Raw genomic sequence first — 24,015 nt, 5'->3', positions numbered from 1 at the left:
TATTTAGTTTGTTAATGTTTGTGAACATCATCTTCACAAATCATATTCATTAATATTTTTTTTTTAATATGTTAAATAAATAATAAAATAAAATAATCAATCAAATAATTTTAAACGATTAAATAAACTTAAAAATTTGATAACATTTAAATAAATAAATCAAGTTCAAGTTAAATTTGAATAAGCTCAAGTCAAAATTGAATTGATAATATCTAAATAAACCAAACCCAAATCAAAATTCAAACAATATGTCAAGCTGAACACTAATTTCTTAATTTGATTATCTTATTAAATACGTTTGAACATCCAAAATGTCAACTTAATTTTTTTTTTATAGTTCTAGTGCTAAGGCCAAATGCAAAATTAAAATATAATAAATAGTTGTAAAATCTAGAGAAGATAAATAATGAGGAATTTACTTATAATACTGATAAAATACATATGTCGTAATAAAAAATTATTAAAATATAAAATAAAAATGTAGAAAAATGGGAATATTGGTAATCAGAAAATCTTAATTTTATAGCGATTAAAATATCAGTTGTTTTATAACTATATATAAGTAATAAAATAAATATGCAGATTAATTAAACACCGCATGAATATGAATTATCTGTTTTATAACAAAATAAAATCATATCGACGTTTTCAGGAGTGGGATTGATAGAAGAAACTGAACGCTAGAACAGCAAACATGAGCCACAGAACCCTTCCTCATCTCTTCCTCTCTTCCTCTATCGATCGAGCAGAGCAGAGCAGCACGGAGCGCGTAGCAGAATCCCACCATGGCCATCGTTGCTCCTGCTGCAAATCCCTTTCTCTGCTCCTCCCCCTCCCTCTCCACTCCGCATCCCAGCCGGCGATTCGCCCTCCAGTGTCTCCCCAGTCGCACCTCTCACAAGCCCTTACTCTCGAAGCGCTCAATCCGTGCCCCTAGGGCTTCACCTTCCTCCTCTTCTTCCGCAACGGAGGAGTCGCAGCCGCCGAAATCGAAGGCCGCGGAGGAGGGCGACCAGTACGAGGTGGAGCTGGATAAGCCGTACGGGCTCAAGTTCATGAAAGGCAGCGACAGGGGGACCTACATCGACGCGATCGCGCCCGGTAGCAACGCCGACAGATCGGGCAAGTTCACCGTCGGAGATAAAGTGATCGCTACAAGGTTTTGGATTATTTTTGCCTCGCTAATCTTCTAAGCACCTATTCGATTTGGAGAAAACTCATGAGTAGATGCTTAAAAATTGGTGCAGTGCTGTTTTTGGAACAGAAATTTGGCCAGCTGCTGAGTATGGTAGAACAATGTATACCATTCGTCAAAGAATTGGTCCTTTGCTCATGAAAATGGAAAAGAGATATGGTGAGTCCCCCTTCCATTTCTTATCCATGGAAAGCTTGGATTTTGTTAATTCTTTGAGTCACTTGCCAATTGCTATTTGTGATATGTAAATCATAAAATGAAGTAATTTTAGGATAAACATATATCATTCAAAAAAATGTTCAGAAGAGGACTAGATAAGATAGATGTTACACATGGTAAGTAGCTAGTGTTTATTTGTTGAATCTATCAAGCATTGTTCTCTTAATGCCTCAGGAAAGTTACCTGGTGCTGCTGACTTAACTGAGAGAGAAATTATACGAGCCGAGAGGAACTCTGGTGTCGTCAGTGACCGAGTGAGGGAAATCCAAGTGAGTATCATGGTTAAACTCCTAAACTTTAAGTAACTCCATATTGTTCTACTCTTCCTTTGCTGTAACTTATCTTTCAAATACGCACATTGACACTGTTACACCATTAACTGAATCTTGACTATTTAGATGAAGAAACTCAAACTAGTTGAACTGCTACATTTTGGCAATTGACACCCCAAATTACTGAAAGTTTGAACTATAGGGTGCTTGTACTAGATTACAAGTAGCTATTAAATATGAAAACACTGGCAAAAATGGTGTATAAGTAGGTCATAAGTGCCTCAAATACTGCCAATCTTGTACTGTTTGCATCATCTAAGCAATTAGGTTCTGTTGCATATATAATTTTCATTTTTTTTTCACCCAGATGCAAAACTACTTGCGCAAGCAACAACAGAAAGAACAAAGGCAAAATGATCTTCGCGAAGGATTAAAGCTTTATAGGTAAAATTGGATGATTGTTTTGTTGATGAATGCGTGATTAAAGCTTTATTCAAATGTCAGTTCAAAAGTTACTGAATACCAATGCTAGACCAACTATGCTCAAGAAAGAAACATTTGTCATTTTGTTTCTCATTGAAATAATGGCAAATTTCTTGATTCATTCAAGGAGCGGGAAATACGAAGATGCTTTGGAAAAGTTTGAATCTATGCTAGGCTCAAGACCTGAACCAGATGAGATTTCAGTGGCAAGTTACAATGTAGCATGTTGTTATTCCAAGCTTAATCAGGTAGGTGAAACTAATTTCATTTGCTTCAAAATTCACACAAAAATCAGAGATGGCTGACTAAATGTCTGGATGCAGGTACAAGCTGCGCTCTCTGCTTTAGAAGATGCAATGAAAGCAGGATATGAGGATTTCAAGGTAATTAGACTCATGTACTTGCATATCTTGTTCATTTTGATGATCATTCGTATGCCCAACAGAAATATGAAAAGGATTAAATGCTAGTTACATGATAAATGATAGATTCCATAATAATGTGTGAATATTGACATGATCTTGGAAATACTACAGACTATTCGCAATGATCCTGACCTTGCTCAGGCACGAGCTTCAGAAGAATTTGAGCCTCTATTGAAGAAATTTGATGAGTCCTTCATCAATGAGAGTGCCATAAATGCTATCAAGTCTATCTTTGGATTCAACAAAAAATAGAAATCTTTAGTCTCTGGTCCTTCAATTGTATAATTCTGTTCTTAAATTTTTTTTGAGGAAAAGCCTATTTCTGGCTCTCATGATTCTGAGCATAGAAAGAATACCTTGTAATAACTGGATCCTTTTTTTAATACTATATAATGTATACCTTCTTCAGCCAAATTGAAAGATCTCTGGTTTAAAAGGAGTTTGATTCTTCCTTGACCTCAAATTGTCTAATAATTCTTCTTGCTCAAATTGATTCTTCCTTGACCTCAAATTGCTAATCTTTAGATATAGTCACAGTGTTACCATGTTTCAAAGATTAGTAGCAAGTGCACTGATTCACTTGATCAAGTTATTTCTTCATAAGTAGTCTTCCATTAAAACAAACCTGTTAAAACCAGTTTAGTACACACATTCTTTAGTGTAATAAGGGGCATCAAAATCACTTGATGTCCATCCAAATCCAGACACAGACAAGCATCAAACCATGAGAAGATTTGATGATAACAAGGTTCAAACTCCCTGTAGTTATTGTCTCGCTGTGACAATGTAATCAGGAAAAGGTATTAGTATTAAGCCTCCCATCCTCGGAGAACAGTTGCCCGTGCGACTCGGTTGACTCCAAGAGTAAAAGCCCCCATGCGGAGGTCACAGTTGTGTGTCTTGCACATCTCCTTCATACCTTTGAAGCTTCTAGTCATGTATGTTTTCAGCTCAGCATTGACCTTGTCTTCATCCCACATGAATCCTTGGATGTTCTGAGTCCAGTGAAGGAAATATTAATCTTCAATTTGTTGAATGAAAAAGTCAAGATTCAAAGTTTAATGCTGTTCATTTTGTTATATGTTGCATGTGCCAAGTTATAACTCTATTCATATATAATCTTTTAACAAAGTTGATACTGAGTTCAAGAAAGATCTACTTCACATTCTCTAGAAAAATTAAACAACTCGCACTTGGTGAACTAGAGTTAGTCTATCCACAAACTAGAAATTAATAAGGGGCAAGCAGTAACAACTAACCTGAACCCACTCAAAATAGCTCACAGTAACACCACCAGAGTTTGCATATATGTCAGGAAGAATGACAACACCTTTCTTAGATAAGATCTGAAAATGTAGGGAGGAATTATAATCTATAAGAGTCCGCTTAGTGATAATCAAGTACTTGAATCAATCATGCCTAAAACTTATGTATCACCTCATCAGCCTCAGGATCACTTGGATGGTTTGCTGCTTCAATAATGAATTTGGCCTTTATGTCATTAGCATTTTCCCTTTAGAGTGGAAGAAGAAAAAAATGGTCTCCGATAATTCAGTATAATAATAAGCTCAACTAGCAAGCAACAATATACTTTGTTTCTTTGATTTAGTTATGTGTCATGTTTGGAAAAATGACTACAAGTAGGTTATAGAAATTCTATTTTTTATTTCCCAAAAAGATACAACTACAAGAATCATGAATGAAATAACCTGTTTATAACACCTCCAAGTGCTGCTGGGATAAGAACGTCGCAGTCTTCCGTAAGGAAGGAACTTGGATTAATCGATTCTCCACCATTAAAACCTTTGATTCCGTGATTCTCTGCCGAGTGTTGGAGTAGTTTTTCGATGTCAATACCTTTAGGATTCTTTATGGCTCCTGTGACATCGCTAACAGCAATCACCTTACCACCAGCTTCACTAATCAGTTGAGCCGCCCAAGAACAACATTACCAAAGCCCTGAACATTAAAAGAAACATGTTATTATCATTAATGTAAGTTTCCGTCGAAAAGCCCCCATTGTGAAAATTGGTAAGACTGAGTTTTGATTATCACACAGTTTGGGTATACAAAATTTGAAATAGAATCCGTAATGTAGTTCTTTTAGGGGATACTTAACAGCATGCAAAAATAGAGCATCTCAAGGGAACTCAAATCAACACAAGGGATGTTTATAGTATAAAATGGTAAATATTCCTCTACTCATTGTATGTAACCATTTTTCATTCAATGGATGTTCTTCCATCTCAGCTGCTACTATGGCAGTATAGGAGCAAATGTCTTTAACTCCCATATATATTATAATCCTATGAGATTCTCAATCTGTAAAAATAGCATTGTTTTAGTTTTGTAAATGATTTTTCAGTTGATCAATAGCTCAGATTTTATATCTCATGAGCAACAAGCTTCACCTGTATTATAAAACGCTGATCTTTGATGGATTTTCCATAGTCAGCAAGGAGGCTTTCTGTTGCAAACAGGACTCCCCTTCCAGTAGCAGCATCTCTACCAAGCGATCCACCAAGATCCTTCAAAAAAAATTTATCATTTAGCAGCTGAAATGTATGAAATAAATTGCTGCTATCCATAGAGAATGAAATTTGTGATCAAAATCAGATCAGATCATTAATCTGAGTCAATTACATAATTTATTAAATTTGATCAAGGTTGGTTCAAATTTGATATAACAGAATCCATATATCAGTTTGGTTCAGACAAAAGAAAACCTAGACAGACATTTTCAACAATAAAAATAAAAAATTCAGCGATCTTTGATGGAGTGCACTTACAATGGGTTTTCCAGTAACAACAGCCGGTGAGTAGCCATGAAACTTTGAGTACTCATCCAGTATCCAAGCCATTGTCTGTGGTATTTGCAGGAAAGTAGTTGGATCAATCGCTCGTGAAGCACATCGAAAGCAATATTTGCTCAGCAAACATCAGAAAAGTTATAAGGAAAAGTAGAAACAATTAACCTGTGGGTTAGTTCCCATATCAGGTGCTGGGACATCAGTGTGAATGCCAATTAGATCATGTATTTTCTGTGTGAAAACTCTAGTAAGTCGCTCGAGCTCAGAGACACTAAGTTCTCCAGGACTGCAACCAATTCCACCTTTTGCACCTCCATATGGTATGTTTGCTACAGCTGTTTTCCAAGTCATTAATTGTGCCAAGGCATTCACTTCATCTGGGTCAACCTAAAACATATCATATCCAACATTTAGAATTCACTCATTTAATGTCTTTTACTATGGTTTTTAACACATTACTTTGATATCTGATCAGCACTGTAAGAATGAAAATGCAATCTAGAGACTTTTAAAAGATCTCAAACTCATGTACAATTATCAACCACCTTGGATTTAACTCATTTGACAGGAACTCTATTAGAAAAAAAATCTGCACTGTTTTTGGCCAATCAAAGTTCTTATGAGATAAAAAGAAATAGGTGGCCTGACTTTTCTATAACCAAAAAGAAGTTGAGGAAATCGAAGTTTCTTATCATAAATTTTTGTTGCATATACCAGATGTTGTGCATAGTAGTAGCATAACTGTTGGCAGACATGAACAAACTATGATCATGTTTGTTTCCAGATACATGTAGCTAAGGCAGACACCATGCGAAGTAAAATGATTTGTCAAGAAGACCTGCCAACTAGAAGGTAACCTAATTAATATGCATACCCACCTCATGATGGAATCTGATTCCTCCCTTCATAGGACCTCTGGCATTATCATGTTGCACCCTAAAACCCACAAAAGATGCTAGAGTACCATCATCTTTTGGAATTGTACATTCAACCTGCAGAAAAAACATACAATGTCAAAATAATATGGCAGCCCACTGTTAAATAAATAGTTGTCAAATAAATTGTCAGGTGCGTGATTATCAATCAACAACTAACATTGCAAACTTATTTCTTTTCAGGTTGACTAAGATGGATAAGCCAACTAAGATTTTTTTTTTTTTCTTTTAACACATGGCATCATATTTTGCAGAGCCAATTCACATATTCCTTTTGAAGTGTGCTTAGCTAGTTTACCTTGATCTCTCTAAATGGAATTAGTAAACTCTTTTCGAGCTTAGAGTCCAACCCCAGCAGCTTAGCAGCCCGTTTGAAATTTCTGCTTGTTGCAACTAATGCGTTCATTTTCCCCCAAAACCTGTCACTTCAATAACAAAAAGAATATGAATGAATGAAACCAACAACCCAACATTTATAAAGCCATCTCCTTCCTCTAATGTCAATGGTTGGGTCCTCACCAGAACCTTTACAAAGCACACCTGCTGGAAATTTCCACTCCCAGTGTCTACCTTCCCGGAACAAAACACTGGCCTGCAACCAAGTCTGAATAGGGAATACGAAAGATGCTTAGTCACTCCAAGCACGAAACACAGATAGAGTAAAATACAAGCCAGTGGTTACACATGTGTTGATTTTTGACAGGAATGCATAACAGAAAGAAAGAAATGACACCTGTTCCTGACACAAAAGCCTAGCTAAATGTCAAAAGCTTGGAGGAGACTAACCAGAATTGTGTTATCAGATGAAACACAATGAAAAGTTTCATGCTTCACATGAGGATTAGGAAAAAATACCATTGGGTGTTAGCAGGAGCCACGGCATTATATGACCATGGTTTCATGCATTCAATGATCAAAGTTCACCTAAATGACAATTACTCCAGTAGTCTATGACCATTTATTATTGTACGATATCATGTTTTGCACATAAAACACGACCAAAGATCTGGTTTTAGGGTACAAATCATATAATACTATGCGCGAGGCACAATCTGAAACAGAAAAGGGAATAGAAGCAAGGGCAAGTACCAATCCGGCTGGTGGCAGGGAAATGATGCACAAGCTTCCGGGAGGGAGGCGGAAGGGGTATAAAAGGAGTCGGGGAAGGGCGAGGCATCCGCATCCAGAGCCTGGGTGGGGGAATCCGCCATGGCTGCTGGGCCTACTGCAGTGCACTATAGGCGGAATCAGCTTCCATTAACGGCCATTTGATGGAGTAGAGGGAATCCCATCGAGCCTTCGTAGCGGCTTGCGAATTCGTGGATTCCACCTCCTCTTCCCACCTCCGCAGTTTTGTTCAGAGAAAAAAACGTCGCTGTTTAGGGTTTTTCTCGTATAAAGGAGGGAGAAGATGCAGACGAACACAAAATTGAAGATTTTTTATCTTCCAAAAACAATTCTCAAATGAAAAAAGAAAAAGAAATGGGCAGAAAGGAGAGGAGCAGGAATTGTACCGTGCAGCTGAAATCCAAATGGCAATGGTGGTCTCCAACAGCAAGAGGGGGACGGGCGATCAATGGATTCCATCACTCCTCACATTGTTCTCTTCCGCTTTATGCTCTCTGAAAATAAGCATCATCGCCATCATCGTCATCATTATCATCATCATCTTCCACTCCATGCCCGCAAATTTTCTGATCTCATCTTCTTTGACATCAACAGCCCTTCTAGTACTGGAGAATGACTCACAAATCCACACTTTAATTTCCTCTTTTTTTTAATAATTATTTTAAGAAAAAATTATTAATTGGCCAGAATCAGGAAACAAGGACTGGTTACTCAAAACCTTGTTCCCCAGAATTTACCTACCTTCTCTTTCATGTCTTTGCTGGATAAATTAACCGTCCCAAGCCAATGCGGGTCCTGCCGGATCGCCCAGTTGGAAGACAGGTATGTTTGGGAGTTGAAGACTGAATTCTCTCTCCGTATTTTTACTCGCTGATTTACCATACTCGTGAGGGATCCATTGCCGCGGGCCCGCAAATAAACAACGGGTAAGGTAAGTTACGCTGGTAAATTGCTTCACGCAATCCTACCCTTTACCGCTTCTTGCGCCGCCCGTGAGCAATAAAGGCCAACGGTTCGCGAAACCCTCGAGTCTTCCATTCCCCCAAATCCCTCGCCTAGCCTTTTGGTCGAGCGATTCGAAGACCTCCGCCTCCTTCACGTTGTGCTTTGTACGTGAGATCTTTATTTTTTCAACTCGTCTGGTTTTATTTCAATTGACGAACAAATGATGATAGGACGATCGTATTTTTTTGATTTTTTTTTCTCCTTTGGAGATTGACATGGCCTCTTGTTTTTTTTTTTTGAGGCGATTGCAGGAGACAGGGGTTGATGGAGAAGAGTTCATTCAGGCTGGAACATCCTTTCGGTTTGTGTTTCCCCCCTGATTTTTTATGGAACATAGACGCTGATTTGATGAGGGTTGTGGAATGAATTTGATTATTTTTGACTGGTTATAATTGTTTTTGAGGGCTCGAGTTGGTTATATTAAAATTGTTTTTTTTAAAAAAAAATATGTTGGGGAAGAGGAGTTCCATGAATGCGAACTCAGATGAGCTGTGGAAATCGGATCCATTTGTCTATATTATTTGTCCTTGTTTGTTCAAAATAATCACAGGAAAGCAAATTGTATCACTAGTTAATCGATAACCATTACCGATTCTTAATAGACTTTTATGATTTCGTTGAAGTTGAGGGTTTCGTTGCTGATTTGTAATATTCCTCTTAATAAGAATGTATAAACTATTCTTTCTAAACTCTAGAGACATGTTTTATGAACGACCTACGTTAAGATGACTACTTATAATGTGTTCAGTAGTATTCTCAGTAAACAATCTCATTTTCACATTTTAAGTGGTGTATATAACATGATTACATCATCATGTGCCCCCTAGGCTAAAATAAAAAGAATTATTTATTGATCAAAGGGTTGGGCTATTTGGAAATAAAACAAAGTAGTGGAGATGGGAATCTATGTTGAATATGTGAAGATATTTAGAAATAAAAATTACCAGTGTTTGAGAATATCAAGTTGTAGCTTCAACAGATGATAAAAATAAGCAAAATACATTGAGACGATATAAAGATTGTCAAAAGCGATGAATAGATTCTATAATTAAAAGAGTTAATCTATTAAAATAAAAGATGGAAGTGGTATAGGGAGATCAGATGATTAGTCCATTTACTTAGAATTATTTTATTTATTTGGATATCACTAATGCTATAACCTTGCATCGAGTTCAATGGAGGGATTAGATTCATCTCGTCCTATATTGATAGGACCAACGTCACTTGATAATGTTGTGTGATTATCATCGTTCATAATTATGTGCCACATATTCATCCTGAAATCTATAGAAGAGAAGAACAAATAACTTTTATACGGCTACCATTCACATCCAATCTAGGCAAACTTGACAAATATATTTAGTTAGGGATTTAGCTAGCTATGAATCCTCTCTAGTTGTATATCCCTTATCAAACATCTAGTATGATTTTCATGTAATGATTTAAAGTTGATTCTACCACTTTCTAATTTGCTTAATCTTTATGCCACTAAAAAATCTGCATTGCAGAAAGGAGGCAAGCTGAGGCTGTTCGTATCAGTGAGAAATATCCTGATAGAATTCCAGTAAGTGATGTCATGAGGTTATTCACAAAATATTACTCTATATACATTGTTTCATTTGTTTTTTATGTAGGTGATCGTGGAGAAGGCTGAAAGAAGTGACATTCCGGACATTGACAAGAAGAAGTTAGTCTCTTACCTAAATGCATTTTTTTAAATCATTTGTTGAAGCATTTGGTTCTCTGTTGATTTGTAGGTGTTCATAATAAGTTGATTGCTAATTTTAAACAACTTATAGGAATTTGTATATTTTTTCTTTGTATATCTGATCAAAGAAATTATTATATCAACCCCAAATTCGGTCATCATTAGTACCTCAATGATAAAATCCAACAAAAATCAGGCTATTCTTTTATGCTGTATTTCTTTTCTTATTTTAATCATTGGGTTACAAAGAACAACCCATACTAAAACTGAATAAACTGTTGGATGATTCTTCAACAAAACAAATTCAAGATGATATAGGAATATTAGTTTCGAGCTCAGCAATGCCAATTAAGATATATGCCTAGTTATTAAGCTTGGTACATGTTTGGTTGGACTGTTGGAATAATGGAGTCTGGTTTGCTAGATCCGGAGAATAGGCGACAGGAATTTTATGAGCATAATATATACTGGGTTTGGCAGTCAGGTACCAATGGTACAAATAATAGTATAGCAAATCTGAGAAGTTTAAATTGAATATTTGAGATTATTGGAAAGAGTAAACCAAACCAATGTTATTATTTGGTAAATAGTTACAATAGTTGCATTCGATGAGCAAATGAGAGAAAATCGATTGAGATCATACATATGAGTTCTGATGGTATCCAGTAAGCAGTAGGGGCAGTAACTTCTCACCCTTTATTCACAATGCAGACATCCCTAGCAAGTTTTTTTTCCCCTTCAAGTTGTTGATGTTGAAATTGAGTTAGTTTGATACTTAACATCAATTTGTCCAGATTTGTTCATCCAGTCCATTTTCCATTTCAACCGATGAATGTTTTTCCTAGATTTTCAATCTGGTGTATAATTTGATGCAGGTACTTGGTTCCTGCTGATCTCACCGTGGGACAATTTGTTTATGTGGTTCGCAAGAGAATTAAGCTGAGCGCCGAGAAGGCCATCTTCATCTTCGTTAAGAATGCACTACCACCCACCGGTGAGATACTATCAATGAAGTTACACATTTTTAAGCTCGAAAACATTTTCTCATCACAAAGTGGTGATATTTTTCTATTTTAGCTGCCATGATGTCTGCGATTTATGAGGAACACAAGGACGAGGATGGCTTCCTGTATATGACCTACAGCGGGGAGAACACTTTCGGTTCCGACTAACAATCCCAAATATCTTCTGTGAATAAAACCTGATTCGATGTACATTCTCTGCATCCCTGAGCTCAAATATGACCTTTTGTTTTCCATTTGCATGGATTTGTTCAGTATAATCTCACGTTTCTGAAGACTGTTTAATATCCTCCTGCATATTGGACATATTCAAAGTCATCCTATATTCCTATTCATTCTATGTTGCTTATTTGTTGGAAAATTATCATGTAAAAAAAGAAAAAAATCTAAACTTCCTAATGAAGGGAATCAAAATTTTCAAAGGGAAGGAATGAACTAAATGGCTCTCTCTAATACTCTTTATCTACATTCTACAATCTACATCGATATAGTTTTCCATAAGAGTAGTTTGAGTTATGCCTAATACAAAGTTAAAGTGGTGCTTGAATTTTCTATGAGAAAGTGTTGGTTTTTTGTGAAGTATAATCATTTTAACATTACTGCCAAACCACGTAGCTGCTATGTGCGAATTAGATACCATGGTGGTTAAATATAGGGTGTATTTTTCAAATAATTTGGTTTAATTTATTTAGGGTACAACTGGTGAAGTTGGGGTGGTGGTGTCGATAAATGAATATTTTTGAGTCCATCGTAACATTTGAAAATTGGGGGAAAAAACCTTTAATCCCTTATATATATATATATATATATATATATATATATATATAAATTGGGGGAAAAAACCTTTAATCCCTTATATATATATATATATATATATATATATATATATATATATATATATATATATATATATGTGTGTGTGTTTTGGGTCAATTTTTTAATTATTAATTAATTTAATTGAATAATTTGCCTTTGTGTAAGGAAAGAAAAGCTTGTGAGTTAAGGGTTGACATTGTCGATGTTATCTCTTTAACAATCAAGTCAGCAAATTCTTGATAATTATTAGAAATCGAAAATAACCCATGAAGCTTATTTATCCAAATTATTTTCGTGGAATTTTCTTTCGAAGTAATTAAATGATTCATGGTGGCATGTGAATAGAATTTATTTATTTTTCCACGATATGCGCCATTCAAAAGAGGATTAATTGAGATGTGAGGCTCGCGTGCATGCATGAGAAAGTAAAAGATCTAGAAAAAAATGAAGAAAATTTATCTTCGAGTAAGAAAAGAAAATTATCCCTTCACTTATTTTCACATAAAGAAAATAAATATTATACATTGTATTCAAAGTTACGCAGTCGATGAAAATATACAATTTATCTTCGAGTAAGAAAAGAAAATTATCCCTTCACTTATTTTCACATAAAGAAAATAAATATTATACATTGTATTCAAAGTTACGCAGTCGATGAAAATATACATTTTAAAATACTTTATTTTATTTTATTCGTATAACTAAGTATTAATCTTTATATATTGTTGGATATTACATACAATTTATTTATTTTAATATTAAATATTTTATGTTTGTGACATCTTTAAATGGTATGATGGACTATATGTTATGTATTTTGAAAATTTAAATGTTTAATTGTGTGTTTGTTATGAAATTACCAATATTATAAATTTTAATATATTTATAATCTTAGTAATATAACAAATATTTTAAATATTAATTATTTAAGTTAATAACTACTATAAATTTATAATATATAAAATTTACATAATAAATTCAATTAAATTAAATAATATTAATTTATAATATTTAAGAATATTTTAAATATAAATTTAATATTATAATATATTATATTTAAAAAATCCGTACTTGCACCATTTTGGTGCAAGTTTTGGGGTCTCCATTGGAGGAGATTTGGTGTCCCTTTTATATCAAAATGGTGTAAAAGGGCACCGGTAGGGATGACAATGGGGTGGGGCGGGGGCGGGTTTGTCATTCTCATCCTCGTTCCGTTCTCATTTTTTCGGGTTTGGGGATTCCCCGAACCCGAACCCACGGGGATCAAATCCCCATCCGCGCCCCATCCCCGTCTCATTCCCAAATTTAATTTATATTATTATTATTATTATTTAATAATTATTATTAATAATAATATTAATATTAATATCATTATTAATAATATTTTCAAAATTTTTAATATTAATATTAACATTATTATTAATATTTTTTAAAAAAAATCACATTATTATTATTTATTAATAATAATAATAATAATAATAATAATAATAATAATATTCGGGCGGGTTCGAGGATGGGGATAGTATTCTCATACACGCCCCGAACCCGCCCCATTCCCGAAAAATTGAGGATCCCCATCCCTATTTCGAGTTTTCCCCGTGGGGTCCCAAACCCGCGGGGAAAATTGTCATCCCTAGGTACCAGTTGGAGATGGTCTCATAGCTCTTTCAACTGTTACACAATGTCATCATGAACGGGGTCTGAAATACACAATGAAGGATATTGTTGGATTCCTTGCACTCTTAGAAACTCACGAGATCTGAAATGGATTCAATTAGACATGTCTTAATTGATCAGTAGATTTTGACCGAAATCCACTAATGAACCTAGACAAGTCAAAACCTACTAATGGACTTAGATAGGTTTGATTGGACTCATTTTAGATCATATGAATTTATGAGACTATGAGTCCAATGGTAGAATGTGATCCTGTCTTCGAAAAATTAGGTTCACATTGAGTTTGATCTGAATTAGACCAAGTCCAAAGGATCAAACCCACGTTGTGTTTGATCTGAATGCTTGGAGGATCAGGCCCAATGTGGGCATGATTTCTTGAAGTCTAAGATTACATTCTAATTGAAAGTTAGCATAATATTGTAACATCTCTGAAGAAATCGAAATAAATAATGGAGGGCATCGTTGGCGGTTGGACTCCTTATCGCCTTAAAAATCCATAAGATCTAAAATAGGTCCAATCGGACTTATCTAGGTCGATCAATAAATTTTAATCGAAACTCGTTGATGGATCTAAACAAGTCCGATTTGACTCATTTTAGGTCTTGTAAGTTTTAGATGTTTCATGGAATCCAACAATACCATCAATTGCTTATTTCAATGCTTATTTCAAGTCTTATTCGTACTGACGTTGCATTTATAATAATAGAAAGAGGCATAATAAGTACGGAGTTCAATGTCACAGCTGAGAAAAGAGGTTTAGAAATATGATGGGAGGAAAATTATTCTTGAATTAAATTTTCTAAAAATATGGCTCGGATATATTGAAATATATTGATGGAGGAAATGGAGTTAAAAATTTTCCAAATCTAAGCGGGCGTCCATTTCTGCTATTTAAATATATCATAATCTTTAGTTTTTAATGTCTAATAGATATGAAATAGACAATATTTATTTTAAAAGTCACTGACTCCTCTGTAGAACAAAAATCAGAGCGTGTTGTTATTGTTGTTGTGGCTGTTCATACGAATGAGGCAAGAAATCAAGAATGTGTCAGTTTTTAAAAAAAAGCAAGATTCTTCTTAGAAAACTACTCTATGACCAAACGAAACCATGGGAGCCACAAAGAACATCCACATAGTATCAACCTGTAGAGCCTCCAGTGATTGCACCTAAACCTAGCAATCATGAACAAGAAGGTCCATTCAACATTCACAGAGCATCATCACCCTACAGAGCCTCCTGTGATTTTACCTCAACCAAGCGATCAGGAATAGGAAGGGTTCCTTCCGACATTGAGCATCATCTGCAAACCTCCTTTGATTGTTGCATCAAATAGGGATGTAAATGAATCAAGCCGCTCGTGAGCTATTCGAAGCTCGATTCGATAAAAGCTCGTTTGAGCTCGTTTTATGAGGTTCGTTAAGATAAACAAACTAAGCTCAAGCTTCGTAATATTCGGCTCGTTAGCTCTCATTAAGCAACTTTTAAATAATAATAATAATAATTTTGATATTAAATTTATAAATTTTACACTCTACTTATTTAAAATATAAACAAATATATTAAATTTATTTATTAGAATAAAATTATAAATTTTAATAATAATATTATAATTTTCTCTAAATATATAATTTAATTTTTAATGAATATTTAAATTTATGATTTATATTTATTAAGCTCGTTTAGGCTCGATAAAAACTCGAATAAACTCGTGAGCCATGAATATATTTGTTAAATAAAGCTCGAGCTCGGTTCGATTATAAACGAGCCAAGCTCAAACATTGAAGAGTTTGGCTCGGCTCGGCTCGATTACACCCCTATGCATCATCAAAACACAGAGAACATCCACAAAACATAAACCTGAGTCTGTGAATGTTGTTGCTCAACCTATTTCTAACTTAATTTATATATACTTGTTTCTTTTAGAAGATGTATATATACTTATATGTTTTTAATTTGTTTGTTCTAAACAATTTCATTTAATGCGACAATAGTTAGTTAATATTTATTTATAATTATCGTATGTATGATGAAAGCTCAAACAATCTACAAATAAATTCTAAAGAAATACTAAAAATTTATCGAAGATCTAGTATATTAAAAATTTTGGCATGGTATATACTATAACCAAAAAGTTTTGATATGGTATCGATATGTAATTTAATAATTTGATATTTAGTAGATCGTATTGATATCAGAATTTGAGTATAAATCATATTGAATTTATACCTAAAAAATTGATATACTAAAATTTTGGTATACCAAAATTTTGATACGGTATCGATATAAAATCTATATATTTAAGTTTTTTGTACGGTATATGTTATTAGGTTTCACATATATCTAAGTTTTTGATACAATATACATTTTGAGGTTTTTGATATATCTAAGTTTTTATATCGATATATTGTATCAAACCAGCTCTAAGCACACATAAGCTAATACCGTTAACTTAAGGAATCTATCATAATATTAGATAAAATAATTATAGATATTAGCAGGATTTAACTTTGGATTATGATATCGTGAGCCAATGATTTCTTTATTAGAAGTATATTTCTATTGCACTAGGGTAAGACCAACAAAAAAAATTAAGATAACATTGAGAATCAAAATAGATTATAATATCCATTTAATTTTTTTGGTAGAGTTATCAATCCTTCTCCGAAATATACAAATCCAATAACTAAGATATTGAGATAATTTCGACCGTATAACAAACTAAAAACATATTACATGAATCATATAGTTTATGGATTTGATAGCCCATCGATAAACAAAAAAATATAACAAATTTTATCCAACTTAACCATAATTTTAAAGTTATTGATAAATTATTAAATTATAAAATAATTTAAAAGTCTTCTCGACACGACACAGGGATTCATCGGCAGTCCAAAAGACCTCCCACATAAATATATTAAAAGAAAAAAAAGGCAAATCAGCGGAATGGTATAGGATTATATATCTTAATTCTTTTTAATCGTAATTTCTCTTTTCTCTGGATGATTATAGAATTTTTGCCGTAATTAGATACGAGTACGACTAGAAATATCATTTACTTATAAATAATCAATAGTTTTATTATAAAATAAAAAAGTTATAAATTTCTTTGGACACAATAATAATAATAGTTACATTCAACACAAAAATTTTATATTGGCTCACAAGATAATACTATTTAAAAGTCAACAATGCAGAGCCCTTAATAAAAATATATAGAATTGTTTTTAAGGTAGGATCATAAAAATGATTTTATATTATCCCAGAGTGATTTGGCGCTTTTAGATCGTAGGATCGTATGATCCTACGTTGTTTACAAAGATAAACACAGTGCGCGATGTTCTATTCTAACGAAAAGAAAAAGAAAAGAAATCAATAATGTTGGAAGCAGAGCTATAGCTCCTGAAGCAGAATCTAGGGTTTAGGGTTTACCCTAAACCCTAATTAATTTGCTGCGAGTGGTGGATGGTTTGTGTTTGAATTCATAAATTTATCGCAGCAACCGAGCTCCGGAGATCCTGAACTGGAGAGGCCTTCTGCAGAACTTCTTCGGTCTCGGCTCAAATGGGTGGTAGAAGCCTTCGCTGAGCTTGCGCTTTGTTGCCGCTAACAGATTAGATCGAAGCGACCCTTCCTGATCGTCACTGCGAGGCTCAGGATGATGCAACCCTTCCAGATTAAGAGGTTTATCTGTAGGTTGATGCTCTGTTGTCTGTGGATTCGATGGCTTAGTTTGATCATGGTCATGGACTACTCTTCTAAGGCGGATATTGCCGTTTTCCGAGACCGACACTATCTTCCAGGTTTCTGAGGGAGTCGTCGTCCGTTCAGCCAATAAACCTTCAACACTCTTGACGGGGTTGCCACGGCCAGACTCCTCCTCCACCTCCTCGTCCTCCTCAACCGCGTTGTCAAGGCTATCATCTTCCTTCTCCTTCATTGCTTTGACATCGTTGCGATCGTCCTCGTCGGCCTTCTCGACGTGGGGAATTGCGGTGAAGAGCATTTGTACAATTTTATCCTTCCGGATCCTGAACTCGTCCGGGTGATTGGAGGCAGCGAAGTGGATGGCTTGTCGGATGACGTGGAAGACGTCCGATTCGCCGGCCGCCCGAAATACCTCCCGCCAGTGATCTAGGGTCTTCGACGAGGAGATCGCCATGGAAAACTTGAATGGAGGCTTCGGCGGCGTCGGCGAAGGAAGGATAACGGATAGTGATACTTTGGCGTTTGGTGGCGGAATGATCGGACTCTCCAGTCCTCTCCTTGATATATATCCGCCGCCAAAAAAATAAAAACACAAAAACAAAAAGCGCGCGCACGTGCGTATCCAGCCCATTTTTAGACTTGTGGGCCCGCTATCGAGTCCATTGGCCCTTGGTTTAATTAATAAACAAAAGGACATGTATATATATGCATATTTATCTTTTGAGTGAGTTCGAGTCAAGTTCAATCTCGATCCGTTTAAAAACTGTGTTCAAAGTTAAATCTTACAAAAGCATTACAACTGTGATTTCCAGTTTTTGCTAAAACTGTGTTTGATTATATTCATGTTATCTGGATAAACACCAAAAGAAATACCAACCTACTCCCCTTTAAATCTCTATAAGAATTTATCAAACTTTATTTCAGAATTATTATTTTTTTTAAAAAATATTTATCAATCTTTTAAATATAATTCGCTCCCCTCAATTTAATCCTATTTTCTTCCACTGATTCCGTGGCATTTTTGGTCGCACGGTATCTACAATGGATGCTCAAACTTTTCATGTTTCTATAAAACTAAAGATTCAAAAATGAACTCAAAGAATAAGCATAGTGAAGGTAAGAATAGAGAAGGAACACAAGATGACAATTCTTTTCAAGTGAACATGAAAAATCCTACACAAGATATGAAGAGAGATGCAAAATACAAGTGATATGCGGTGATGGAGGGAGACATATTTGACACGGGTCAATTGTCAAGGTGAAGGTCAAAGTCAAGATTGTCAACATCCGAGTGCCAAAAGACCGAACAGAAGACAATGACAATGACCAATCGGGCAGTCAAGCCCCGATCGACGGTAGACAAATCCGAGTAGACCTCCAATTTAATTCGGGATGATGCGTAAGACAACCGACGCTCAATACGGGACAACAGGACGTCGAGGGAGCCCGAATAACTTGTCCGAACGAGGGAAGGAAGGTACTACAAAGCCATCGCATAGAAGAACCTCTGAGATCGACAGAGTGGAGGGGTCCCGGCCAAGCGACTACCCCGCTCGACCAAGCAGCGGGACTTGACCATGGACGGAGCGGAATCCCAGCCGAGCGGCTACCCGCTCAGCCAAGCAATGAGACCACTGTAGTATCTCTCGACATCCTTTTGGGAGGTAATGCTGTTGACACGAGGCATGGTCGACAGGTGGATCGTATGACAAAAACTTCTACTGTCTTGTCAGGGATATGCATGCCTTGTTAAGATATGATGTCAGAGGTACTTTTCTGATAATCCCTTTCGTGGGGCACATTGGAGAGCATGTCTATGCCTCGAGAAGCGCACGCGTCACCCACTAGAGCTCTATATAAAGGGGGGTCCATCACCGACGGAGGTACGTGTTATCTACTGTTTGCGCATAGTTCTATAGTTGCTCCACCTTTTTTCACATTCCGATGACTGACTTGAGCGTCGGAGGGTCAACGTCGAAGACCCCTTCTCCGACTCGACACTGACGTTACTTATTTTTATAGAACACAGTGAGATCTATAGTCAATCAACAAAATCGATATCGTCACATCCCAACTTTTTTTTTCAAGTGAGCATGAAAATCCTACAAAAAAAAAAAAAAAAAAAAAAAAAAATTGTTCAGTAAGAGTGTAGATATAATAGGACTTTCATCTCCTTCAGTCATTCCACTTGGAATAACATATAAAGTTGAGTCATTTAATTGTATAATAGGACTCTAGAGGATCATGGATTAGAGATAGTGAATGACGCGTAACTTTTAGCTAGATATGATTAATATTGACATCTAGCTCAAATTACTAAAATGGATTCTGTGTAGAATATTTAGTTGCATAAAGAAGCATTGCAAAACTGACAAACCATTGATCATATATGGAACCAAATCGCTAACAAAATCATCTGTACACCCAATTTCTCAAAACCTTTTTTTTTTGTCCACAATAGGTTTATGGTTTTACCTATTCAAGGCCTCAAAGTAGACGACATTTAAGTCCTAAATAAAATCCCTTCCAAATAAATACGCATATTGATCCAGACATTTCAAGCACAAAAACCTTAAAAGCAAGGTTCACATATGATATGGTTACAGATATTGCTTCAATCATTACATGTCATGCAACTAGAGCTCCTTAAGCAGAATATATGATTTAGGATTTAGGGTTATACTCTAAATTAACGGCGGAGCCCGCCCGACTGGTCTACCGGAGCTGATTCGGGTGATCTATCGAGGTTGATCATGGGCGGTGGGCTACAAGAGTCGACGACGTGCCATCCCTGAGCCCGGGTAGCCTTCAACCTGGCTCCGCCCTTGTCCTAAATGCTAATTAATTTGCTGTAACTGGTGAATGGTTTGTGTCTTCATTAAGACTCGTGCATGCCTTCTATAGCTGGAGTGGGCAAACAGCTAGAGCTCCTGAAGTAGAAAATTAGCGTCGGCGCCTATTTCTATAGCAGCTTGATTGCTTATATAATTGTCCCCTCAGAATGGTCTAATGATTAGCGCATGAGGTATTGTCATCATGATATTTGGGGTTCGAATCTCGACATAGCCAAGGTAAATGTCTCCCTCATGCGCCAGTCATTATTCCAAAGACTAGTAATCGTCTATGATTTATCTCCTCTTTATTGACCCTGGGACAGATTGACAGGGGAACTCCGGAGATCTTGAACTGGAGAGGCCTTCTGCAGAACTTCTTTAGTTTCGGCTCAAATTGGTGGTAGTAGCCTTCACTGAGCTTGCGCTTTATTGCCATAACAGATTAGATCGAAGTGGGGAATCACGGTGAAGAGCATCTGTACGATCTTATCCTTCCAGATCCTGAACTAGTCTGGGTGATTAAAGACAGCAACGCTAATGGACAAGGAGGTCACCATGAAGAACTTTGTTGGCGTCGACGGCAGCGTCAGCTAACGGCAGAGCCGTATCTGTGTTCGACGGGGCCTGAAACGCATACTACGGTAAATAAATAAAGTTCAATTTACAAATAACATATATACTAAATACATAAATAAACTAAAAATAAATATATTACATCAAATATTTAAAATAATTATATAAATACTACTCGTCTTTAGAGATAAAAAATATTTATCAAATTTGCATAATCCAATTATTGGATTATTTCTTTCTCAATCGATAACATTGATAATTCATTTAGTGCATCCTGTAACATGGACACCAATACGATGGTTGCAGGAGTAACAAGGTGACAAGTAGTAACCACCATGTAATTAGGTCGCAGTTCGCACAAGCGACTGAGGTAGCGTGTGACAACCCTGTGCTACGCAATTAGGTCACCCGAGCAAAAGCCAACTGGCTCCAGCCCGTGTCGCATGAGATAGCCATTGCGAGAATCGACACGATTAAGTCGCACAAATCGTCATTATTGCACAATTAGGTTACAATTAGTGCCACGTGTTGCAAGACGAAGAAGATGGTCAAAGAAGAAGATTATGATTACCTCTTATTCAGTGGAACCGTGCCTTAGTAGAAAGAACGCCGGAGAAGAAATCAAGTGTAAAGAAGAGTAACACCGAATAAGAAATTGCATGAAAAAAAGAGTCATGCGTCGGTGTGTGCCTCGAAGTCATGAGAATAGGTTTAACGCCCATAAGGTCCATGTCTCTCATTTTTTTTTAGTATAATTAGAAAAAATGGGCTCTTCATTGGGTTGGGCCCTAACACGGTTATCTCTCTGGATGGAAGTTACGGCTTTGGCTAACGGAGCTAGAATAATCGGACTCTCTCCTCCTCTCGGATATATATATATATATATACATCCGCTTTCATCGAACCGACTGCCAAAAAAACAAAAAACTCGCGCGTGCCGGCCAAGCCCATTTTTACACTTTTGGGACCGTTTTCAAGTCTATTTAAGCCCAAGGCTGGAAGCCCACTGAATATCTCAACGGGCCCAAGCGAGAGCCCGGCCCGAGAGAATAAGTGCAAGATGATTAAGAGGGTTGACACTGGTCTTGATCATTTTGTTTTAATTTCATAAAAAATTTCATGAATTTGAAAATAAATGTTTCAATATTGGAAACTAGTTAAACAAGAGACAACATAATTTCCTTAGTTATTTCCAATCTATCACAAAATCGATCTCCAGATACAAAAAATCTAGCTTAAACAAGCAAAAAATCCAACATCATACACAATTAACAGGTTCTCCAACTATAATCTCCTTTCCTTGGATGCTCTTGTGCAAGACCACCATTAAAATGAACATGAAAATCTCAACATCGAATAAGTGCACCATAAAGCTAGTTCCAAAGTTAACAGTCTTACAAGTTTAAGGAACACCTCTCAAACACTCACTTGCCATTTTTCTTCTTCTTCTACCACATCATGGGGACTGATCCACCAGCAGCCACAATCTGCTGCTCCAGCTGCAATTCAACAAAAATGTGATTAAGTTCCATGTCAAATGCAGCAGACGAAGAGTTCCGATCGATCGATGGATCAATCATACCGCGAAGAGAGTTTCCAGCTTGTTCTTCACCAGGAAGTATTCATTCCTGACTTGCCTGAGGCACCTGAGGCACCTGAACAAGAAGCAGATGAATCAAAAATTGAGAACACCATGCATGGCTGATGCACTACTGACTGACCCTTCCTGATTCATTTCCTCACAGAAGTTGCGAAAGGCCACACAGACATTTTTAACCCTTTGAGCTCCAATGCTACAAGGTGAAATCAGAGGTGTGTTTGTGAAGGGGATCGATTCAGAGCAGCTGTGAGAATTTTTTTTTGTTTTTGAAATGTTAAAAAACCTGGCACTGCTGCCTTTCAACTGATGAACATGGGCGTCCACTTTCTTGAAATCCACAGCCTGCTGGTCGCTGGAGAGGAAGAGAACAAGGATGAACAATCCAGAGAGAGTGATGGAACAGGACTAGGGTTTTCAGGGCAGATGAGTACTCACAGGGTCCTGCTTAGCTCATCGAGGAGCTTCTCAGAATCCTCAAAGAAAAGCGTGACGACCTCAAGAACAAACTCAGGGCTGCTCTCGTCCTGCAGCTGCTGCAGCTGGGTGAACTGGTTGTCCAAAAATCCCTTTTTTTGATTGATTTTGTTGTTGTTGTTGTTGTTCACATCAAAGCATCAAAACGAAGAAGGGAGAAAAAGGGGAAAAAAAAACTTCAAGAAAAATGGCGTGTAGGATGATAAATACCTCATGGAAGAGAGTTGAAGTGAAGTCAAGGTATCTTCTTTGCAGCTTGCCAATCTCCATGGCGCTGAGGAAGAAGAAGAGAGTCTAACTGGAGAGAATCGAAACACACACTTTTAATTACTGCCTTTAAGAAAAGCCATAAATTCTCATAGAAATCTGCAATGAATTCACCTTCCTCTTTGGTTCTCTCTACCCTTTACAGCCTATGCTACCATCTATAGCTATAATCCATCCATAAACACCCTCTCTCTCTCTCTCTCTCTCTCTCTCTCTCTCTCAATTTGAAGGGAATCTCGATAAACAAATAAGAAACAAAATGAATGAATAAATAAATAATAAAACCAAGTCTGATCAATGTTAAGCATGTTATTATAGTTTCTCTTGTTCTTTTTAATGGAGATTTTAAAATGTGATTAGTTTTCTTGGTGGTGTGTTTTTTTTGGTTGGATGAAGCTGTCATGTTGGGAATTTGGCTGGCGAGTATTTATTATTGATTGAGGCATTGTGGAGAAAATGTTCAGTGGATTAAAATATGTGTGGAGTTTGTTCTTTTCCATGCCTTGAGTGGCTTTCCAAGGTTCTACAAAGTTTGTGCGATTTAATTAAGGAGTAAGTGGGATTTTTTTTTTGAAATTATTCATTCGAGTAAAAGATTTAAAAAGAAAAAATCGGTGAAGTTTGTTTAATATTTAGTTGGTTGCGTGTTGACCAAACAAATTATTTGACTGATCAAGTTTGTTGTCTTTTTTTTTAAAATTAGGTATCCAGCTCATTAATCCTAAAAAGATTCCACATAAATTTAAATAACTTATGGCTACTAGTGTAAATGATCAAGACTGAAATATGATAGTTTAAGGATATCTTATCTTAATTTTTAAAAAGACTATTTTCAGAATTTGAATTCCGAATCTTTTAATC

The 24,015-nt window shown here is 36.1% G+C and overlaps 3 protein-coding genes and 1 pseudogene across 4 annotated transcripts; 2 read left to right on the top strand and 2 right to left on the bottom strand.

Moving 5' to 3' along the window:
- Nucleotides 1–668: 668 nt before the first annotated feature.
- Nucleotides 669–3,041, top strand: LOC121991988 (protein MET1, chloroplastic-like). Its single transcript, XM_042546081.1, has 7 exons — nt 669–1,159; nt 1,248–1,354; nt 1,589–1,683; nt 2,054–2,130; nt 2,297–2,417; nt 2,493–2,552; nt 2,706–3,041. Exons 1-7 carry the CDS (start codon nt 786–788, stop codon nt 2,844–2,846), a joined length of 975 nt encoding a protein of 324 aa, XP_042402015.1. The 5' UTR covers nt 669–785; the 3' UTR covers nt 2,847–3,041.
- A 145-nt stretch (nt 3,042–3,186) lies between these two features.
- Nucleotides 3,187–8,066, bottom strand: LOC121991987 (annotated as a pseudogene).
- A 361-nt stretch (nt 8,067–8,427) lies between these two features.
- LOC121991986 (autophagy-related protein 8C-like) lies at nt 8,428–11,537 on the top strand. 2 transcript variants are annotated; one of them, XM_042546079.1, is made up of 6 exons: nt 8,428–8,576; nt 8,724–8,773; nt 9,981–10,036; nt 10,107–10,159; nt 11,056–11,174; nt 11,258–11,537. In XM_042546079.1, the coding sequence occupies exons 2-6, from the start codon at nt 8,737–8,739 to the stop codon at nt 11,350–11,352; spliced, it is 360 nt and encodes a 119-aa protein (XP_042402013.1). In that variant the 5' UTR covers nt 8,428–8,576; nt 8,724–8,736; the 3' UTR covers nt 11,353–11,537. The 2 variants fall into 2 exon arrangements, with proteins under 2 accessions (XP_042402013.1, XP_042402014.1); XM_042546080.1 differs by having other exon boundaries at nt 8,434–8,576; nt 8,714–8,773.
- Nucleotides 11,538–21,970: 10,433 nt separating this feature from the next.
- LOC121991984 (histidine-containing phosphotransfer protein 1-like) lies at nt 21,971–23,469 on the bottom strand. The gene is made up of 7 exons (XM_042546076.1): nt 23,269–23,469; nt 23,098–23,185; nt 22,849–22,979; nt 22,697–22,765; nt 22,535–22,606; nt 22,396–22,468; nt 21,971–22,312 (listed from the first exon to the last, which is right to left on the bottom strand). The coding sequence occupies exons 2-7, from the start codon at nt 23,155–23,157 to the stop codon at nt 22,262–22,264; spliced, it is 456 nt and encodes a 151-aa protein (XP_042402010.1). The 5' UTR covers nt 23,158–23,185; nt 23,269–23,469; the 3' UTR covers nt 21,971–22,261.
- Between the last annotated feature and the right edge of the window lie 546 nt (nt 23,470–24,015).

This window comes from Zingiber officinale, chromosome 6B, assembly GCF_018446385.1.
Source record: "Zingiber officinale cultivar Zhangliang chromosome 6B, Zo_v1.1, whole genome shotgun sequence".
Taxonomy (NCBI): domain Eukaryota; kingdom Viridiplantae; phylum Streptophyta; class Magnoliopsida; order Zingiberales; family Zingiberaceae; genus Zingiber; species Zingiber officinale.
The sequence above is the reverse complement of the archived record's forward strand: the minus strand, read 5'-3'. Positions and strand labels throughout refer to the sequence as shown.